The sequence below is a fragment of the Mustelus asterias genome, chromosome 14, assembly GCF_964213995.1.
Source record: "Mustelus asterias chromosome 14, sMusAst1.hap1.1, whole genome shotgun sequence".
Lineage (NCBI taxonomy): Eukaryota > Metazoa > Chordata > Chondrichthyes > Carcharhiniformes > Triakidae > Mustelus > Mustelus asterias.
The window spans coordinates 106518831-106537574 of NC_135814.1; the positions used below are offsets into that span (position 1 = coordinate 106518831).

The following is an 18744-nucleotide window of genomic DNA, read 5'->3' on the forward strand; positions in this document are numbered from 1 at the left end:
TCACAGGTGGACAGAGTGGTGAAGAAGGCATTCGGCATGCTTGGTTTCATCGGTCAGAACATTGAATACAGGAGTTGGGACGTATTGCTGAAGTTGTACAAGACATTGGTAAGGCCACACTTGGAATACTGTGTACAATTCTGGTCACCCTATTATAGAAAGGATATTATTAAACTAGAAACAGTGCAGAAAAGATTTACTAGGATGCTACCGAGACTTGATGTTTGAACTATAAGGGGAGGCTGGATAGACTGGGATTTTTTTCTCTGGAGCATAGGAGTCTGAGGGGTGACCTTATAGAGATCTATAAAATAATGAGGGGCACAGATCAGCTAGATAGTCAATATCTTTTCCCAAAGGTAGGGGAGTCTAAAGGGTGTAGAGTCTAAGGTGAGAGGGGAGAGATACAAAAAGGTCCAGAGGGGCAATCTTTTCACACAGAGGGTGGTGAGTGTCTGGAACAAGCTGCCAGAGGTAGTAGAGGCGGATACAATTTTGTCTTTTAAAAGCATTTAGACAGTTACATGGGTAAGATGGGTATAGAGGGATATGGGCCAAATGCGGGCAACTGGGACGAGCTTAGGGGTTTAAAAAAAAGGGCGGCATGGACAAGTTGGGCCGAAGGGCCTGTTTCCATGCTGTAAACCTCCATGGCTCTATGGTCACATTAAGAAAACGTATATATCCCAGACAAGATTTTATGATAAAGATCAATTTATGATCAATTTTTATGATGAAATTCAGTTAATTTTTACTTCACTTTGACAATTTAAAATAATTTAAAATGGAAAACTGATTCTGATTTTCCAGTTCATTTACACGCGAGGGAAATCATTATGTTAATATCCAGGTGGTTAAATTCCAGATCACGGCCATTTCATTGGCTCTGTTTCTGTGGTTTTCACTTTGGTTCATTTTGAAAGGGACAGAGGGCCAAAGAGGACACTTTCATATCCGTAACCCCAAATCTGGAGCTACCGAGACGGGGTGAAAGGGGTGAGGGGGTGAAGGAGGGTGAAGGAGGGGGAGCGGGGTTAAGGAGGCAGAGGGGGAGTAAAGGAGGGGGAGTGGGGGGGGAAGGAGGGGTGGGGGGAAGAGAAGGAGGCGGTGAAGGAGGGGGAGGGGGTTGAAGGAGGTGGAGGGGGGTGAAGGAGGGAGAGGGGGATGAAGGAGGGGGGAAGGAGAGGGAGGCGGTGAAGGAGGTGGAGGGGGGTGAAGGAGGGAGGTGAAGGAGGGGGAGAGGGGGTGAAGGAGGTGGAGGGGGGTGAAGGAGGGGGGTGAAGGAGGGGGAGGGGGTGAAGGAGGGGGAGGGGGGTGAAGGAGGGGGAGGGGGGTGAAGGAGGGGGAGGGGGGTGAAGGAGGGGAGATGGGGGTGAAGGAGGGGAGATGGGGGTGAAGGAGGGGAGATGGGGGTGAAGGGGGGTGGTGAAGGAGGGGAGAGAGTTGGTGAAAACAGCGACATTGGCCCAAATCCCTCAGGAGTTGGGAAGCGGGATTCTCACTGGTGGGATCTCGTTTCCCAATTTGCCCCGCCCACTGTCGATGATGTAACAGAAAGGGCAGAAACCTCATTTGCATACATTTGAATAAATCTCAATCTCATGATGGTGGAACCATGCTCCCAGACTCTCCGTGAGCCCATTGCCAGGAGATAGAACTAAAAACAAAGAAAATTACAGCACAGGAACAGGCCCTTCGGCCCTCCAAGCCTGCACCGACCATGCTGCCCGACTGAACTAAAACCCGCTACCCTTCCGCGGACCATATCCCTCTATTCCCATCCTATTCATGTATTTGTCAAGACGCCCCTTAAAAGTCACTACCGTATCCACTTCCACTCCCTCCCCCGGCAGCGAGTTCCAGGCACCCACCACCCTCTGTGTAAAAAACTTGCCTCGTACATCTCCTTTAAACCTTGCCCCTCGCACCTTAAACCCCTGCCCCCCCCTCGTAATTGACTCTTCCACCCTGGGAAAAAGCTTCTGACTATCTAGAATTCTGAGATTCTGCTGGGGGCAAGAGATTCTGAGATCTGGAGAGAAAACTCAGCTGGAGAGATACATGCCGGTTTTCAGTCTGAACTTGACACTCTGACAAACTTTGGGAAAATTCCTCCCATTGGTTAAGACTTTCTACCTGAATTATTCAGACGTACCTTCAGGGTCATCCCTGGATTCTGGGCACATCACTTTCTCCAAGTCTGGTTCGATACCTACAGGGAAAGCAAAAATTAAGATCATAGAATGGTTACAGCACTGCAGGAGGCCATTCGGCCTACGTTTCCATGTTGTCCCATTGACTTGTGTGGGGAAAACCTATCTGATTGAATCACTTCACCAGGGTTCCCCAGGGTTCCCTTGGCAGGATGGATGAGTCACCCCAAACGCTGTAGATAATAGCGGGACTGGAAGATCCCACTAGTGGCCAACGGCGAGTCTCCTCCATTGCTGGAAAACATGCCATGGTGGGGGAAAGGGAAGGGTGGGGGGGAAGAAAATCCCACCCTTAGCCTTGAATTCCAATCCAAATGATAAGTATTCTGCGTTAAATAGCTTTAGGTTCCTTACAGGGGTGAACAAGGAACAAAGAACAGTACAGCACAGGAACAGGCCCTTCGGCCCGTCAAGCCTGCTATCTAGACCAACCGCCTATATCCCTTTATACCCCGCCCGTTCATGTGTCTATCCAGATAAGTCTTCAATGTGGCTAATGTATCTGCCTCAACCACCTCACTTGACATTCCAGGCCCCCACCACCCTCTATGTAAAAAACTCCCCCCGTACATCTCCACTGAACCTTTCCCCCCTTATCTTGAACTTGTGCCCCCTGTAATTGTCATTTCTTCCCTGGGAAAAAGCTTCCAACTGTTCACCCTATCCATACCTCTCATAACTTTATAAACTTCTATCAGGTCGCCCCCTCAGCCTCCATCTTTCCAGTGAGAACAATCCCAGTTGATTCAATCTCTCCTCATAGCTAATACCCTCCATACCCGGCAACATCCTGGTAAACCTTTTCTGTACTCCCTCCAAAGCCTCCATGTTCTTCTGGTAGTGTGGTGACCAGAATTGGACACTGTATTCCAAATGTGGCCCAACCAACGTTTTATACGACTGTAACATAATTTCCCAACTTTTATACTCGATGCCCTGCCGATGAAGGCAAGCATTCCATATGCTTTCTTCACCACCTTTTCCACCTGTGCTGTCACTTTTAAGGATCTAATTTTGTCGATCCAATTCAGGTGGGAGCTATAAAATAAATTGCAGAACCATCAGGAGCATAGACACACAGAGAGATCTGGGAGGACCTGTACTGATCTGATTTTTAAAAAAAGAGAGGCGTACGTTAGGTCCAGGCAACTGAAAACAGATGGAGCTCTGGAGGAATACAGAGAGAATAGGAAAGAACTCAAACGGGGAGTTAGAAGGGCAAAAAGAGGTCACGAAATGTTCTTGGCAGATAGGATTAAGGAGAATCCTAAGGCATTTTATTCAAATGTTAGGAACAAAAGAGTTGTCAGGGAAAAAGTCGGACCTCTCAGGGACAAAGGAGGGGAATTATGCTTAGAACCTAAGGGAATAGGGGAGATCCTAAATGAATACTTTACATCGTTATTCACAAAGGAGAGGGACTTGTTGACTGGGAGTGTCTCAGAGGGAGATGTTGACCCGTTAGAGAGAATCTCCATTACAAGGGAGGAAGTGTTAGGTTTTTTAGGTAACATTAAAACTGACAAATCCCCAGGGCCTGATGGCATCTATCCTAGACTGCTCAGGGAGACAAGAGATGTAATTGCTGGGCCTCTGACGGAAATCTTTGTCTCTTCGTTGGACACAGGTGAGGTCCCTGAGGATTGGAGGATAGCGAATGTGGTACCGTTATTTAAGAAGGGTAGCAGGGATAACCCAGGAAATTATAGGCCAGTGAGCTTGACGTCCGTGGTAGGGAAGTTGTTGGAGAGGATTCTTAGAGACAGGATGTATGCGCATTTAGAAAGGAACAATCTCATTAGTGACAGACAGCATGGTTTTGTAAGAGGGAGGTCGTGCCTTACAAATTTGGTGGAGTTTTTTGAGGAAGTGACAAAAGAGGTTGACGAAGGAAGGGCCATGGATGTCGTCTATATGGATTTCAGTAAGGCATTTGACAAAGTCCCTCATGGCAGGTTGGTTAAGAAGGTTAAGGCTCATGGGATACAAGGAGAGGTGGCTAGATGGGTAGAAAACTGGCTTGGCCACAGGATGTGGAGATGCCGGCGTTGGACTGGGGTAAACACAGTAAGAGTTTTAACAACACCAGGTTAAAGTCCAACAGGTTTATTTAAATAAACCTGTTGGACTTTAACCTGGTGTTGTCAAAACTCTTACTGTGTTGGCCACAGGAGACAGAGGGTAGCAGTCGAAGGGTCTTTTTCCGGCTGGAGGTCTGTGACCAGTGGTGTTCCGCAGGGCTGTGTACTGGGACCTCTGCTATTTGTGATATATATAAATGATTTGGAAGAAGGTGTAACTGGTGTAATCAGCAAGTTTGCGGATGACACGAAGATGGCTGGACTTGCGGATAGCGATGAACATTGTCGGACAATACAGCAGGATATAGATAGGCTGGAAAATTGGGCAGAGAAATGGCAGATGGAATTTAATCCGGATAAATGCGAAGTGATGCATTTTGGAAGAACTAATGTAGGGGGGAGTTATACAATAAATGGCAGAGCCATCAAGAGTATAGAAACACAGAGGGACCTAGGTGTGCAAGTCCACAAATCCTTGAAGGTGGCAACACAGGTGGAGAAGGTGGTGAAGAGGACATAAGGTATGCTTGCCTTTATAGGACGGGGTATAGAGTATAAAAGCTGGAGTCTGATGTTGCAGCTGTATAGAACGCTGGTCAGGCCACATTTGGAGTACTGCGTCCAGTTCTGGTCGCCGCACTACCAGAAGGACGTGGAGGCTTTAGAGAGAGTGCAGAGAAGATTTACCAGGATGTTGCCTGGTATGGAGGGTCTTAGCTATGAGGAGAGATTGGGGAAACTGGGCTTGTTCCCCCTGGAAAGATGGAGAATGAGGGGAGACCTAATAGAGGTGTACAAAATTATGAAGGGTATAGATAGGGTGAACAGTGGGAAGCTTTTTCCCAGCTCGGAGGTGACGATCACGAGGGATCACGGGCTCAAGGTGAGAGGGGTGAGGTATAACTCAGATATCAGAGGGACGTTTTTTACAGAGAGAGTGGTGGGGGCCTGGAATGCGCTGCCAAGTAGGGTGGTGGAGGCAGACACGCTGGCATCGTTTAAGACTTACCTGGATAGTCACATGAGCAGTCTGGGAATGGAGGGATACAAACAAATGGTCTAGTTGGACCAATGAGCGGCACAGGCTTGGAGGGCCGAAGGGCCTGTTTCCTGTGCTGTACAGTTCTTTGTTCTATTTATTTTATAGCTCCCACCTGAATTGGATCTACCAAAATGGGTAGTGGGCTCTCAACACAAAACTGTCTCTAACTTTCCAAAATTAGAATCGAATGTTAACCTTCCGTGAGGAACAATACGATAAAGGTCTTATGAGATGGGTAAATGCCACAATGGGGCAATGAGGTTGCTGAGACGGACTAGAAGGAGGTTGGCTCGGTGTCTAAGCATCTGGTCACAGGGTGCTTAATACTTGACTTGGTGCTCCAGTTATAAAAAAACACCAATCACCCTGATAGACACCCAGTCCACAATAAAGGTTAACTGCATTCGAAATGCATCTCTAACTGTACAATCAGTTCCATCGCAGGGTCTCCAACACTGGAACATCCATCAGAATCAAAAGAGTTCCTTGCAAATGGAGAAAACAGTCTGAGGAGGAAGCAAATTGTAAATAAATAGCTCCCAAGTCTGGAAGTGTCAGAAGTTATCAGGTACTTCTGAAGGTAATTTATTTATATCATCGATGGACAAAGATACAACCGGCAAAACAGCACCAAAGTTAAAAATAGGCCGAGGAAAATGAGCAACTTGCTGATGTCAAGCTTGGGGTTTCAACATCTGAAATCTGCCAGAGGAAATCCGTAATGAACTATCACAGATTTGAGATTCTGGGAAAGAATGGATTTGTGCAATGGGTTTAGATTTAAGTGTGATTGAACAGGAATGTACAGGGCAAAGTGGCACAGTGGTTAGCACTGCTGCCTCACAGCGCCAGGGGCCTGGGTTCGATTCCCGGCTTGGGTCATTATCTGTGTGGAGTTTGTATGTTCTCCCCGTGTCTGCGTGGGTTTCCTCTGGGTGCTCCAGTTTCCTCTCACAGTCCAAAGATGTGTATGTTAGGTGGATTAGCAGAGTAAATATGTGGGGTTATGGGGAATGGGGCCTGGGTGGGATTTTGTCGGTGCAGACTCGATGGGCCGAATGGCCTCTTCTGAGCTGTAGGGATTCTATGGTTTCTATGGAAGTGTTGAGCTGCGAATTAAACTGAGAGTTCAGAGGGTCACTGACCATAATTCCAAACACAGGGAACAAGAAAGTTTGTGATGAAAAGATTGGAGGCTTGAAGTGAGTACTGGACCATCCATCAGATAACCAGTTTTCCCTCTGAAATGTGATTCACACTACAACATGTTGTGGTGTCCTGAATTCAGAGGCACAGGGTCAACCCGGTCCCCAGAACACTGATCCACATCTCATTCCATTACCTTGGACAATCCCATCTGCTCCAATGTTTATGTCCCCAAACACAAACTGGATCTTTTCCATCGCTTGGGTCTGATCAGAGGAACCATGCAGCGCATTTTTCAAGATGTCCTTTGCAAATTTGGCCCTCAGAGAGTCCGGTGCTGTTTGTTTGGCTTCATGAGGGTCTGTGGGGCCCATTAGATTTCTCCATTCTTCCACTGCGTTCTCCTTACTCAGAATCATCATTAATGTGGGACCTCTACAGGAGAGGGGGAAAGGTGGGGATTATTACTGCAGTAGTTATAATAATGGAGTGGTTATATCAGTTTCATGGCTGCATTGGAACAGTGGTGATGGATATATTCGTGTAGTAGTTATACTAATGCGGTAGTTATACAAGAGAACTGGTTATATTCGTTTGGTGGTTAGGGATATATTAGTGTAGTAGTTATACTAGTGCACTGGTTATATTAGTTTAGTGGTTAGGGATATATTAGTGTAGCAGTTATACTAGCGCACTGGTTATACTAGTGTAGTAGTTATACTAGCGCACTGGTTATATTAGTGTAGTAGTTATACGAGTGCAGGAGTTATACTAGTGCATTGGTTATATTAGTTTAGAGGTTAGGGATATATTAGTGTAGTAGTTATACTGGTGAACCGGTGATATTAGAGTAGTGGTTAGGGATATATTAGTGTAGTAGTTCTACTGGTGAACTGGTCATATTAATTTAGTGGTTAGGGATAAAATAGTGTAGTAGTTCTACTAGTGCACTGGTTATATTAGTTTAGTGGTTGGGATATATTGGTGTAGTAGTTATACTGGTGCAGTTATACTAACTGGTTATGTTAGTTTAGTGGTTAGGGATATGTTAGTGTAGTAGTTATACTACTGCACTGGCTATATTAGTTTAGTGGTTAGGGATATATTAGTGTAGTAGTTATGCTAGTGCACTGGTTATATTAGTTTAGTGCTTAGGGATATATAAATGTGGTAATTATACTGGTGAACTGGTGATATTAGTTTAGTGGTTAGGGATATATTAGTGTAGTAGTTATGCTAGTGCACTGGTTATATTAGTTTAGTGCTTAGGGATATATTAGTGCAGTAGTTATACTAGCACACTGGTTATATTAGTTTAGTAGTTAGGGATATATTAGTGTAGTAGTTATAATAGTGCACTGGTTATACTAGTTTAGTGGTTAGTGATATATTAGTGTCGTCGTTATACCAGTGCACTGGTTATATTAGTTTAGTGCTTAGGGATATATTACTGTAGTAGCTATACTAGCGCACTGGGTATATCAGTTTAGTGGTTAGGGATATATTAATGTAGTAGTTATATGAGTGCACTGGTTATATTAGTTTAATTGTTAGGGATATATTAGTGTCATAGTTATACTAGCACACTGGGTATATTAGTTTAGTGCTTAGGGATATTTTAGTGTCGGGGTTATACTAGCACACTGGTTATATTAGTTTAGTGGTTAGGGATACATTAGTGTAGTAGTTATACTGGTGAACTGGTTATATTAGTTTAGAGGTTAGGGATATATTAGTGTAGTAGTTATACTAGTGCACTGGTTATATTAGTTTAGTGGTTAGGGATTCATTAGTGTAGTAGTTATACTAGTGCACTGCTTATATTAGTTTAGTGGTTAGGGATATATTAGTGTAGTAGTTATACTGGTGAACTGGTGATATTAGTTTAGTGGTTAGGGATATATTAGTTTAGTAGTTATACTGATGCAGTAGTTATACTAGTGCACTGGTTATATTAGTTTAGTGGTTAGGGATACATTAGTGTAGTAGTTATACTGGTGATATTATTTTAGTGGTTAGGTATATATTAGTGTAGTAGTTATACTGGTGAACTGGTTATATTAGTTTAATGGTTAGGGATATATTAGTGTAGTAGTTATACTGGTGAACCGGTTACATTAGTTTAGTGGTTAGGGATATATTAGTGTAATGGTTAAACTAGCAACTGGTTATATTAGTTTAGTGGCTAAGGAGATATTAGTGTAGTAGTTATACTGGTGAACTGTTGATATTAGTTTAGTGGCTAAGGATAAATTAGGGTAGTAGTTATACTAGTGCACTGCTTATATTAATTTAGTGGTTAGGGATATATTAGTGTAGTAGTTATACTGGTGAACTGGTGATATTAGTTTAGTGGTTATGGATATATAACTGTAGTAGTTATAATAGCACACTGGTTATATTAGTTTATTGGTTAGGTATATATTAGTGTAGTAGTTATACAAGTGCACTGGATATATTAGTTTAGAGGTTAGGGATATATTAGTGTAGTAGTTCTACTAGTGCACTGGTTATATTAGTTGAGTGGTTAGCGTTATAGTTGTGTAATTGTTATGCTGGTGAACTGGTGATATTAGTTTAGTGGTTAGGGATACATGAGTGTAGTAGTTATACTAGCAAACTGGTTATATTACTTTAGTAGCTAGGGATATATTAGTGCAGTAGTTACACTAGTGCACTGGTTATATTAGTTTAGTGGTTAGGGATATATTAGTGTAGTAGATATACTAGTGCACTGGTTATATTAGTTTAGTGGTTAGGAATATATTAGTGTAGTAGTTATCCTAGTGCACTGGTTATATTGGTTTAGTTGTTAGGGATATATATTAGTGTCGTAGATATATTAGCGCACTGGTTATATTAGTGCAGTAGTTATACTAGTGCATTGGTTATATTGGTTTAGTGGTTAGGAATATATTATTGTAGTAGTTATACTAGTGCACTGGTTATATTGGTTTAGTGGTTAGGCATATATTAGTGTAGTAGTTATACTAGTGCACTGGTTATATTAGTTTAGTGGTTAGGAATATATTAGTGTAGTAGTTATCCTAGTGCACTGGTTATATTAGTTTAGTTGTTAGGGATATATATTAGTGTCGTAGATATATTAGCGCACTGGTTATATTAGTGCAGTAGTTATACTAGTGCATTGGTTATATTGGTTTAGTGGTTAGGAATATATTATTGTAGTAGTTATACTAGTCCACTGGTTATATTGGTTTAGTGGTTAGGAATATATTAGTGTAGTAGTTATACTAGTGCACTGGTTATATTAGTTTAGTGGTTAGGAATATATTAGTGTAGTAGTTATCCTAGTGCACTGGTTATATTGGTTTAGTTGTTAGGGATATATATTAGTGTCGTAGATATATTAGCGCACTGGTTATATTAGTGCAGTAGTTATACTAGTGCATTGGTTATATTGGTTTAGTGGTTAGGAATATATTATTGTAGTAGTTATCCTAGTGCACTGGTTATATTGGTTTAGTTGTTAGGGATATATATTAGTGTCATAGATATATTAGCGCACTGGTTATATTAGTGCAGTAGTTATACTAGTGCATTGGTTTTTATTGGTTTAGTGGTTAGGAATATATTATTGTAGTAGTTATACTAGTGCACTGGTTATATTGGTTTAGTGGTTAGGAATATATTAGTGTAGTAGTTATACTAGTGCACTGGTTATATTAGTTTAGTGGCTAGGGATATATATTAGTGTAGTAGATATGTTAGCGCGCTGGTTATATTAGTTGAGTGGTTAGGGATATATATTAGTGTTGTAGTTATGATATTGGACTGTGATTTCAATTCCTACCATGTCAGGACATGAAATCCGGTTAATTAAATCAGATAATCGATGGGTTGGTACCAGATACAATTCCAGGAATGCTCCTAAATTGTCACAAGCTGGTTTGTTAATATTCTTTATTATGTTGCTGGCCGCTAGTATTTTCAGTATAAACAGTCATGCCTGCCTCAACCATAGCTCAAGAACCAAATTTTTAAGAAGTAGTTCAGAATGTGAGAGTGATGCAGTCCAGAGGCAGTCGCAGCTCTATCAAGCTCATCCCTCCAGTATCCCAACCAATGGCACTTTCAACATCCAATCATTCTTTTGTCTCCAGTGGCGCTGGCTGGCAGATTATTCTAAATGCTTTGCATTAAAATCATAACTTTCCAATAGCTTTTTAGAGCATATTGCCCCTCTCCCCAAATGCGTGGCTATAACCAGGTAGCGAGATAGGACGTGAAATTGGATCAGACACCAACTCAGCCGCAAGGGCTCACCAGCCTCATTCCCGACTGTTATTTATGTAATTTTATAGTCTCAGAGAACATTGTTTATTTGATTGAAGAGAAAACCAACAGAAACAAGCAGAAAAGAATGTTCAATCGAATCATAGTTTAATTTTCCCCAACCTCTTCACCATAACCACTTTTAGATTCTAACCACACCGATAGACTGGCTCCATCTTAGTTTCCTGTTGACTGCAAGGAGAAGCCAAAAACGGAGACGATTTGCTCAATTCCATGTAGAATTCTATATTTGCAATGTGGGATTCTATTATTGGGTTGGCTATTGGAGTCTGGTAACAGAATTGGCTGGAGTGGCCAGTGTGTTTACCTGAGGCACCGAGTGATGAGGGTAGACTCATTCAATTGTAGACCACAGAAGGAGACCATCGTACCATATCTGTGTCAGTGCTTTGAACAAGCTTTCCAATTTGTCATGCATCTCCGTTCTATCCCTGAGTGTTTATCCAATTCCTCTTTGCAAGTTATGACTGAATCTGCTTCCACTGCCCTTTCTGACAGCGCATTCCAGGTCACAACAACTCATGGCGTCAAGAAAATTCTCCTCACCTCCCCACCTGGTCCTTTTGGCCAATTTTCCTTCAATCCTGTGTCCCTCTGGTTACCGAACTTCCTGTTACTGGAAAAGGTGGCCGTAATTCTCTGATATTAGACGCCCGGCCATCGCTGTCAGCGGGAACGGAGAATCTGGCGCTCAGCCAAATCTCCATTCACTGCAGCGGGACTGGATAATCTCGGCCGCAGATGAAGTCGGAGAATCCCAGCCAGTTTCTCCTTATTTACTCTAATAAGCCACTCACAATTTTGACCACTATTAAGTCTCGATAGAATCAGAAATATTGACCTGCACAGAACATTAACACTTACTCAGACATATAGTCAACTAATTGGTCGAAGAATGGTTTGCCCTTGTGTTCCTTGTAGAACTCTTCAGCCATCTCCCTGCTCAATGTTTTCTCATCCATCTGTGATATAACAAAGCCTGCTTCTTCAATCTTCTTCACAATCTCATCTGCCAAGAATCAAAGCAAGTGGACACGAAATATTCAGCAGTTCAGTAAATGCTGCTTGTACATTAACCTAAAAAATTACAAGAATAACTGCTGAGACGAAGAGAAATGCCACAGTAAATGTTTTTGTGGCGCAGGAAACCCAGGGTGTCAAAAACAAGGGAATAATAACATTGCCTTTTGGCCCTTTTGAGTAGTAGATACTCTGTGCACTATTTTTAAAGCTTCTCATGAACAGGCACAGGCAAATTGCTCAATGTGATGTTTTCATCTGTTACTGGATAATTGGGTAAAAATAGAGGGAAGCAGATTTGTGTCAAAACTTGAACACAAGTCAATTCAGCGGCGACAACATTTAACGCACCCAACTAAAAATCCTCAGCCTTCTTTACAAACCTCTCCATCCAACCCTTGCAATCTCCTCCAGGTCCAGACCCGTGCCCGTCCTCAGTTACCTCCCTCTGTTTACCATGATGAGACAAGCTTCATCCATTTGGATTCCATACATTCGCTGCAGTGCTGCAGGGGCAGCAAAGTGGCACAGTGCTTAGCACTGATGCCTCACAGAACCAGGGATCCAGGTTCGATTCCCAGCTCAGGTCACTGTCTGTATGGAGTTTGCACATTCTCCCCGTGTCTGCATGGGTTTCCTCCAGGTGCTCCGGTTTCCTCCCACAGTCTGAAAGACGTGTAGGTTAGGTGCATTGGCCATGCTAAATCCTCCCTCAGTGTACCTGAACAGGCACCAGAGTGTGGCGACTAAAGGATTTTCACAGTAACTTCATTTGTAGTGTTAATGTAAGCCTACTTATGACACTAATCAATAAACTTTAAAACTTTAACTTTAAAAAGCAGTGTCTCTGGATTTTCTCAACTTGCCGCATCTCTTCCTCAATCTTCAAAACCCTCCTCAAAATTTACCCACCTTTTTTCCACTCTTTCCCGACTCGGATATTCTGCCCTTGTGAAATGTTTTCAGATATTTATCGCGCTGAAGGAGCTTTGCAAATGCAGCTCGCTCTTCTCTGATTTCAACATTAATGACCCCATCATACCCGCAGCCGCTGTGCTGTGTTAGATCAGCGATGTTCCAGATTTGCCCCAGTTTACCTCGGTGTTCCTCTAGAGCATGGGGTTTGATAGCAGCCAGCGTGTGCTCCATTGAGAAGAAGAACTTCAACTCCTTCTCTGCTTCCTGAGGTGTTTCACTGCCATGCAATTGGTTAATGGGAACAGCTTCCACTGCAAACTGAGCTCGCAGGCTGCAGACGGAATGAAACAAGTGTAAGAGTCAGAATGGCATGTTGCAGCTTTATCAAACTTTGGTTACTCCAAACCACATACAACTTCCCGCTGAACCATAGCATGGCAGCTACAACTCTCACTAACTTTTACAGATGCACCATAGAAAGCATTCTTTCTGGTTCTGTCACAGCTTGGTATGGGCTCCTGCTCTGCCCAAGACCGCAAGGAACTACAAAGTGTTGTGAACAAAGCCCAGTCCATCACGCAAACCAGCCTCCCATCCATTGACTCTGAATACACTTCCCGCTGCCTCGGAAAAGCAGCCAGCATAATCAAGGACCCAACACACCCCGGACATTCTCTCTTCCACCTTCTTCTGTCAGGAAAAAGATACAAAAGTCTGAGGTCACGTACCAACCGACTCAAGAACAGCTTCTTTCCTGCTGCTGTCAGACTTTTGAATGGACCTACCTTATATTAAGTTGATCTTTCTCTACACTCGAGCTAGGACTGTAACACTACATTCTGCACTCTCTCCTTTCCTTCTCTATGAACAGTATGCTTTGTCTGTTAGCATGCAAGAAACAATACTTTTCACTGTATCCCGATACATGTGACAATAATAAATCAAATCAAATTAAACTATATGGGGAATGTTCATTCCCATCAGAATAGAACAATATTGTCCAGACAGCATTAAACATTCTTACCTAACTTTAAAAATAAAACATCTCCCAGAGTCTCCCAGGAAAATCACACAGTTAATTTAAGGAACAAACCTTTCTGGGGCTTCCTCTTTGGCCTGATTCACATCCTTTGGTCCCAGCAGCTTTCTCCAACGTTCAACAGCGTCTGTGCTTGTGAGAGCCAAGGCCAACACGGGCCCACTACAACAAAATACAGGTTAACTAGCGTGTCCCAGTTAAAGGTTACTGAGCAATAAACCCAATAGATTTCTAAGAGATATTAATAACTGATCAGTGAATGGATATTCTATCAGACTCGTGTTCAACAAGATGGCAGACCACCAGCCATTGCTTCTGGGGTGTTTGCATCATAGCTTTCAGGAAACATTCTCTCCAATCGGAGTGCTGAAAGGATTGGGGGGTGGGCGGAGGTCAGATCAGCTGAGGGGAGATGCCGCCCTCTCAGCCTCAAATCCCCAGGCAGGGTCATTTCCCGTGGGCTGGTGTGGACTTCAGCAGGATCTCCCTGGTACACAGTCCAACTCAAAAGCTGCTCACCTCCGGGGTGTTTGGAGGGGAGAGGGATGGGGGAATGGGGGGTTGGTGGTGCTCACTGACAAAGGGCTGCAGCAGAGGATTCCGCATAACCACCTCTTTCTGCACTCACCCCCGTAATTGTGGGCTCCCGACAGAGCTAAATAATTCTTCCAATACAGATCAACAAATGTTTATGTTGCTCAAAAAACATTATTCAAGAAGACAACTTTACTGAATTGATCCACAGGGTGGGACTTTCAGGCGATTGGCCGCCAGTGGATTTTCCAGCCTCGCTGCGGGGTTCCTGACGGTGTGGGGTGAATTCATTGAGAAACCCTATTGAAAGTGGCATTACCAAAAGATCTGGCCACCAGCCAATGGCAGGCTACCTCCTGCCACCAAGACTCACACCGCTGGGAGGGGAGGGGGTGCCTGGAAATCCCGTCAATAATCTCTACGTTTCACTCTGGTTTGCTGAGTAAAGCGGCTCAAGGCATCCTGGGAGCAGGTGTCGTGTGGAAACACCCTTATCACATACTGCATCATTCTGCTCCAGTGATATTTGGAATAGGTGCTGTCTGGCACATCTACACACACACACACACACACACACACATACTCACACACACTCACACACACTCACTCACACTCACTCACACTCACACACACACTCACACACACACACTCACACACACATAAACACACACTCACATACACACACACAAACACACACACACACACTCATACACACACAAACACACACACAAACACACTCACAAACTCACACCCACACAAACACACACTCACACACACACAAACACACACACACTCACAAACTCACACCCACACAAACACACACACACTCACACAAACACACACTCACACAAACACACAAACACATACACTCACACACACACACACACACTCACATACACTCACACGCACACACACTCACACTAACACACACACACTCACACACAAACACACATACACACACTCAAACACACACACACTTACACACATTCACACACACTCACACACACACACTCACGCACTCATACACACATACACTCACACTCACACACACACACGCACACTCTCACACACACACTCACACTAACCCACACTCCCACACAAACACACATACACACACTCAAACACACACACACTTACACACATTCACACACACACACACACATACTCACACACACTCACACACACTCACTCACACTCACACACACACTCACACACACACACTCACACACACACACACACTCACATACACAAACACACACACACACACTCACATACACACACAAACACACACACAAACACACTCACAAACTCACACCCACACAAACACACACTCACACACACACAAACACACACACACACTCACACTCACAAACTCACACCCACACAAACACACACACACTCACACTCACACAAACACACACTCACACAAACACACAAACACATACACTCACACACACACACACACTCACATACACTCACACGCACACACACTCACACTAACACACACACACTCACACACAAACACACATACACACACTCAAACACACACACACTTACACACATTCACACACACTCACACACACACACTCACGCACTCATACACACATACACTCACACTCACACACACACACGCACACTCTCACACACACACTCACACTAACCCACACTCCCACACAAACACACATACACACACTCAAACACACACACACTTACACACATTCACACACACTCACACACTCTCACACACACTCTCACACACACACTCACACACACACTCACACACACACATTCACACACACTCACACTAACACACACTCCCACACAAACACACATACACACACTCAAACACACACACACTTACACACATTCACACACACTCTCACACACACACGCGCACACACACACACACTCACTCACACACACACTCTCACACACACTCTCACACACACACACACACACTCACACACATACTCACACACACACTCACACACACCCACACACACACATACTCACACTCACACACACACACACACTTTTTAACTTTTGGGAAGTGTCTGAACTTTAACCCATTGAAATTTCATGAACACTCCATTAGCCACTGGCAGGGTCTTTGAACCTGGAGCCTATTGGCTCGAGGTAGGGAGTCTCGCAGAGGATCAGGAACCTCCTGGCCGAGGAATAGGTGAACGGTGCCCACACATTCAATACCTGCTCACCCTATTATATCAAGGATATTATTAAACTAGAAAGAGTGCAGAAAAGATTTACTAGGATGCTACCGGGACTTGATGGTTTGAGTTAAAAGGAGAGGCTGAATAGACTGGGGCTTTTTTCTCTGGAGCGCAGGAGGCTGAGGGGTGACATTATAGAGGTCTATAAAATAATGAGGGGCACAGATCAGCTAGATAGTCAATATCTTTTCCCAAAGGTAGGGGAGTCTAAAACTAGAGGGCATAGGTTTAAGGTGAGAGGGGAGAGATACAAAAGTGTCCAGAGGGGCAATTTTTTCACACAGAGGGTGGTGAGTGTCTGGAACAAGCTGCCAGAGGTAGTAGTGGAGGCGGGTACCATTTTATCTTTTAAAAAGCGTTTAGGCGTTACATGGGTAAGATGGGTATAGAGGGATATGGGCCAAATGCGGGCAATTGGGATTAGCTTAAGGGTTAGAAAAAAAGGGCGGCATGGACAATTGGGCTGAAGGGTCGATTTCCATGCTGTAAACCTCTATGACTCTCTGACCTCTCTTAATTGTCTGTAAGCTATGTGTTATAGAGTGTTACAGTAAGCATTTTCCTGTTTGATTGTATATGATGTATTTAGTGGGTTTCAGCATGCGTGAGTGATGCCATTGATAATGTGGGCTTTTTTGGGTCAGAAGATCAGAAGGATCTTGGGGTCTGGGTTCATAGGACACTCAAAGCAGCGTCGCAGGTAGAGGCTGTGGTTAAGAAGGCGTATGGAATACTGGCCTTCATCAAAAGAGGAATTGAGTTTAGAAATCGGGAGATAATGCGGCAGCTGTATAGGACCCTGGTCAGACCCCACCTGGAGTACTGTGCCCAGTTCTGGTCGCCTCATTACAGAAAGGATGTGGAAACCATAGAAAGCGTGCAGAGGAGATTTTCAAGGATGTTGCCTGGATTAGATGGCATGCCTTATGAGGATAGGTTGAGAGAGCTAGATCTTTTCTCCTTGGAGAGGCGAAGGATGAGCGGTGACCTGATAGAGGTGTATAAGATGTTGAGAGGTATTGATAAAGTGGATTCTCAGAGGCTTTTACCCAGGGCTGAAATGGTTGCCACAAGAGGTCACAGGTTTAGGGTGCTGGGGAGTAGGTACAGAGGAGATGTTAGGGGTACGTTTTACACTCAGAGGGTGATGGGTGTGTGGAATCGGCTGCCAGTAGTGGTGGTGGAGGCGGATTCGATAGGGTCTTTTAAGAGACTTTTGGATAAGTTTATGGAAGTTAGTAAGATAGAGGGTTATAGATAAGCCTAGTAGGTAGGGACATGTTCGGCGCAACTTGTGGGCCGTAGGGCCTGTTTGTGCTGTAGCTTTTCTATGTTCTATGTTCTACACACTGTAACCAGGGATACCCCAGTCGTACCATAACCAGACAATGTTTCTGATGAGGCCAGTGGCTGGGATACACAGTGGGAGGAATTTTACCATTTTGAGTCTAAGTGCCGGATCTGGGCGTCAAGTAGATCCGCGCCTGGAATCCTCTTTCCAGCGCGCCATAGAACCATGGGCAGCACGGTAGCACAGTGGTTAGCACTGCTGCTTCACAGCTCCAGGGTCCCGGGTTCAATTCCCGGCTCGGGTCACTGTCTGTGTGGAGTTTGCACATTCTCCTCGTGTCTGCGTGGGTTTCCTCCGGGTGCTCCGGTTTCCTCCCATAGTCCAAAGATGTGTGGGTTAGGTTGATTGGCCAGGTTAAAAATTGCCCCTTAGAGTCCTGGGATGCATAGATTAGTGGGTAAACATGTGGGGGTAGGGCCTGGGTGGGATTGTGGTCGGTGCAGACTCGATGGGCCGAATGGCCTCCTTCAGCACTGTAGGGTTTCTATGTTCTATGTTCTAAAATTACAGCTCAGAAACAGGCCTTTTGGCCCTTCTTGTCTGTGCCGAACCATTTTATGCCTAATCCCACTGACCTGCACTTGGACCATATCCCTCCACACCCCTCTCATCCATGAACCCGTCCAAGTTTTTCTTAAATGTTAAAAGTGACCCCGCATTTACCACTTTATCCGGCAGCTCATTCCACACTCCCACCACTCTCTGCGTGAAGAAGCCCCCCCTAATATTCCCTTTAAGCTTTTCTCCTTTCACCCTTAAACCCATGCCCTCTGGTTTTTTTCTCCCCTAGCCTCAGCGGAAATAGCCTGCTTGCATTCACTCTATCTATACCCATCAAAATCTTATACACCT

General features: G+C 44.2%; 1 protein-coding gene across 1 annotated transcript in view; it reads right to left on the reverse strand.

Moving 5' to 3' along the window:
• LOC144504001 (thioredoxin domain-containing protein 6-like) overlaps positions 1-18744 on the reverse strand; it is a 65159-nt gene that overhangs the window by 13950 nt on the left and 32465 nt on the right. Inside the window, exons 12-16 of the mRNA XM_078229149.1 lie at positions 13831-13938; positions 12917-13068; positions 11664-11808; positions 6679-6917; positions 2156-2212 (exon numbers count right to left, since the gene is read on the reverse strand). Of these exons, the coding sequence (XP_078085275.1) occupies positions 2156-2212; positions 6679-6917; positions 11664-11808; positions 12917-13068; positions 13831-13938 (701 nt within the window). The remainder of the gene's footprint in view (positions 1-2155; positions 2213-6678; positions 6918-11663; positions 11809-12916; positions 13069-13830; positions 13939-18744) is intronic.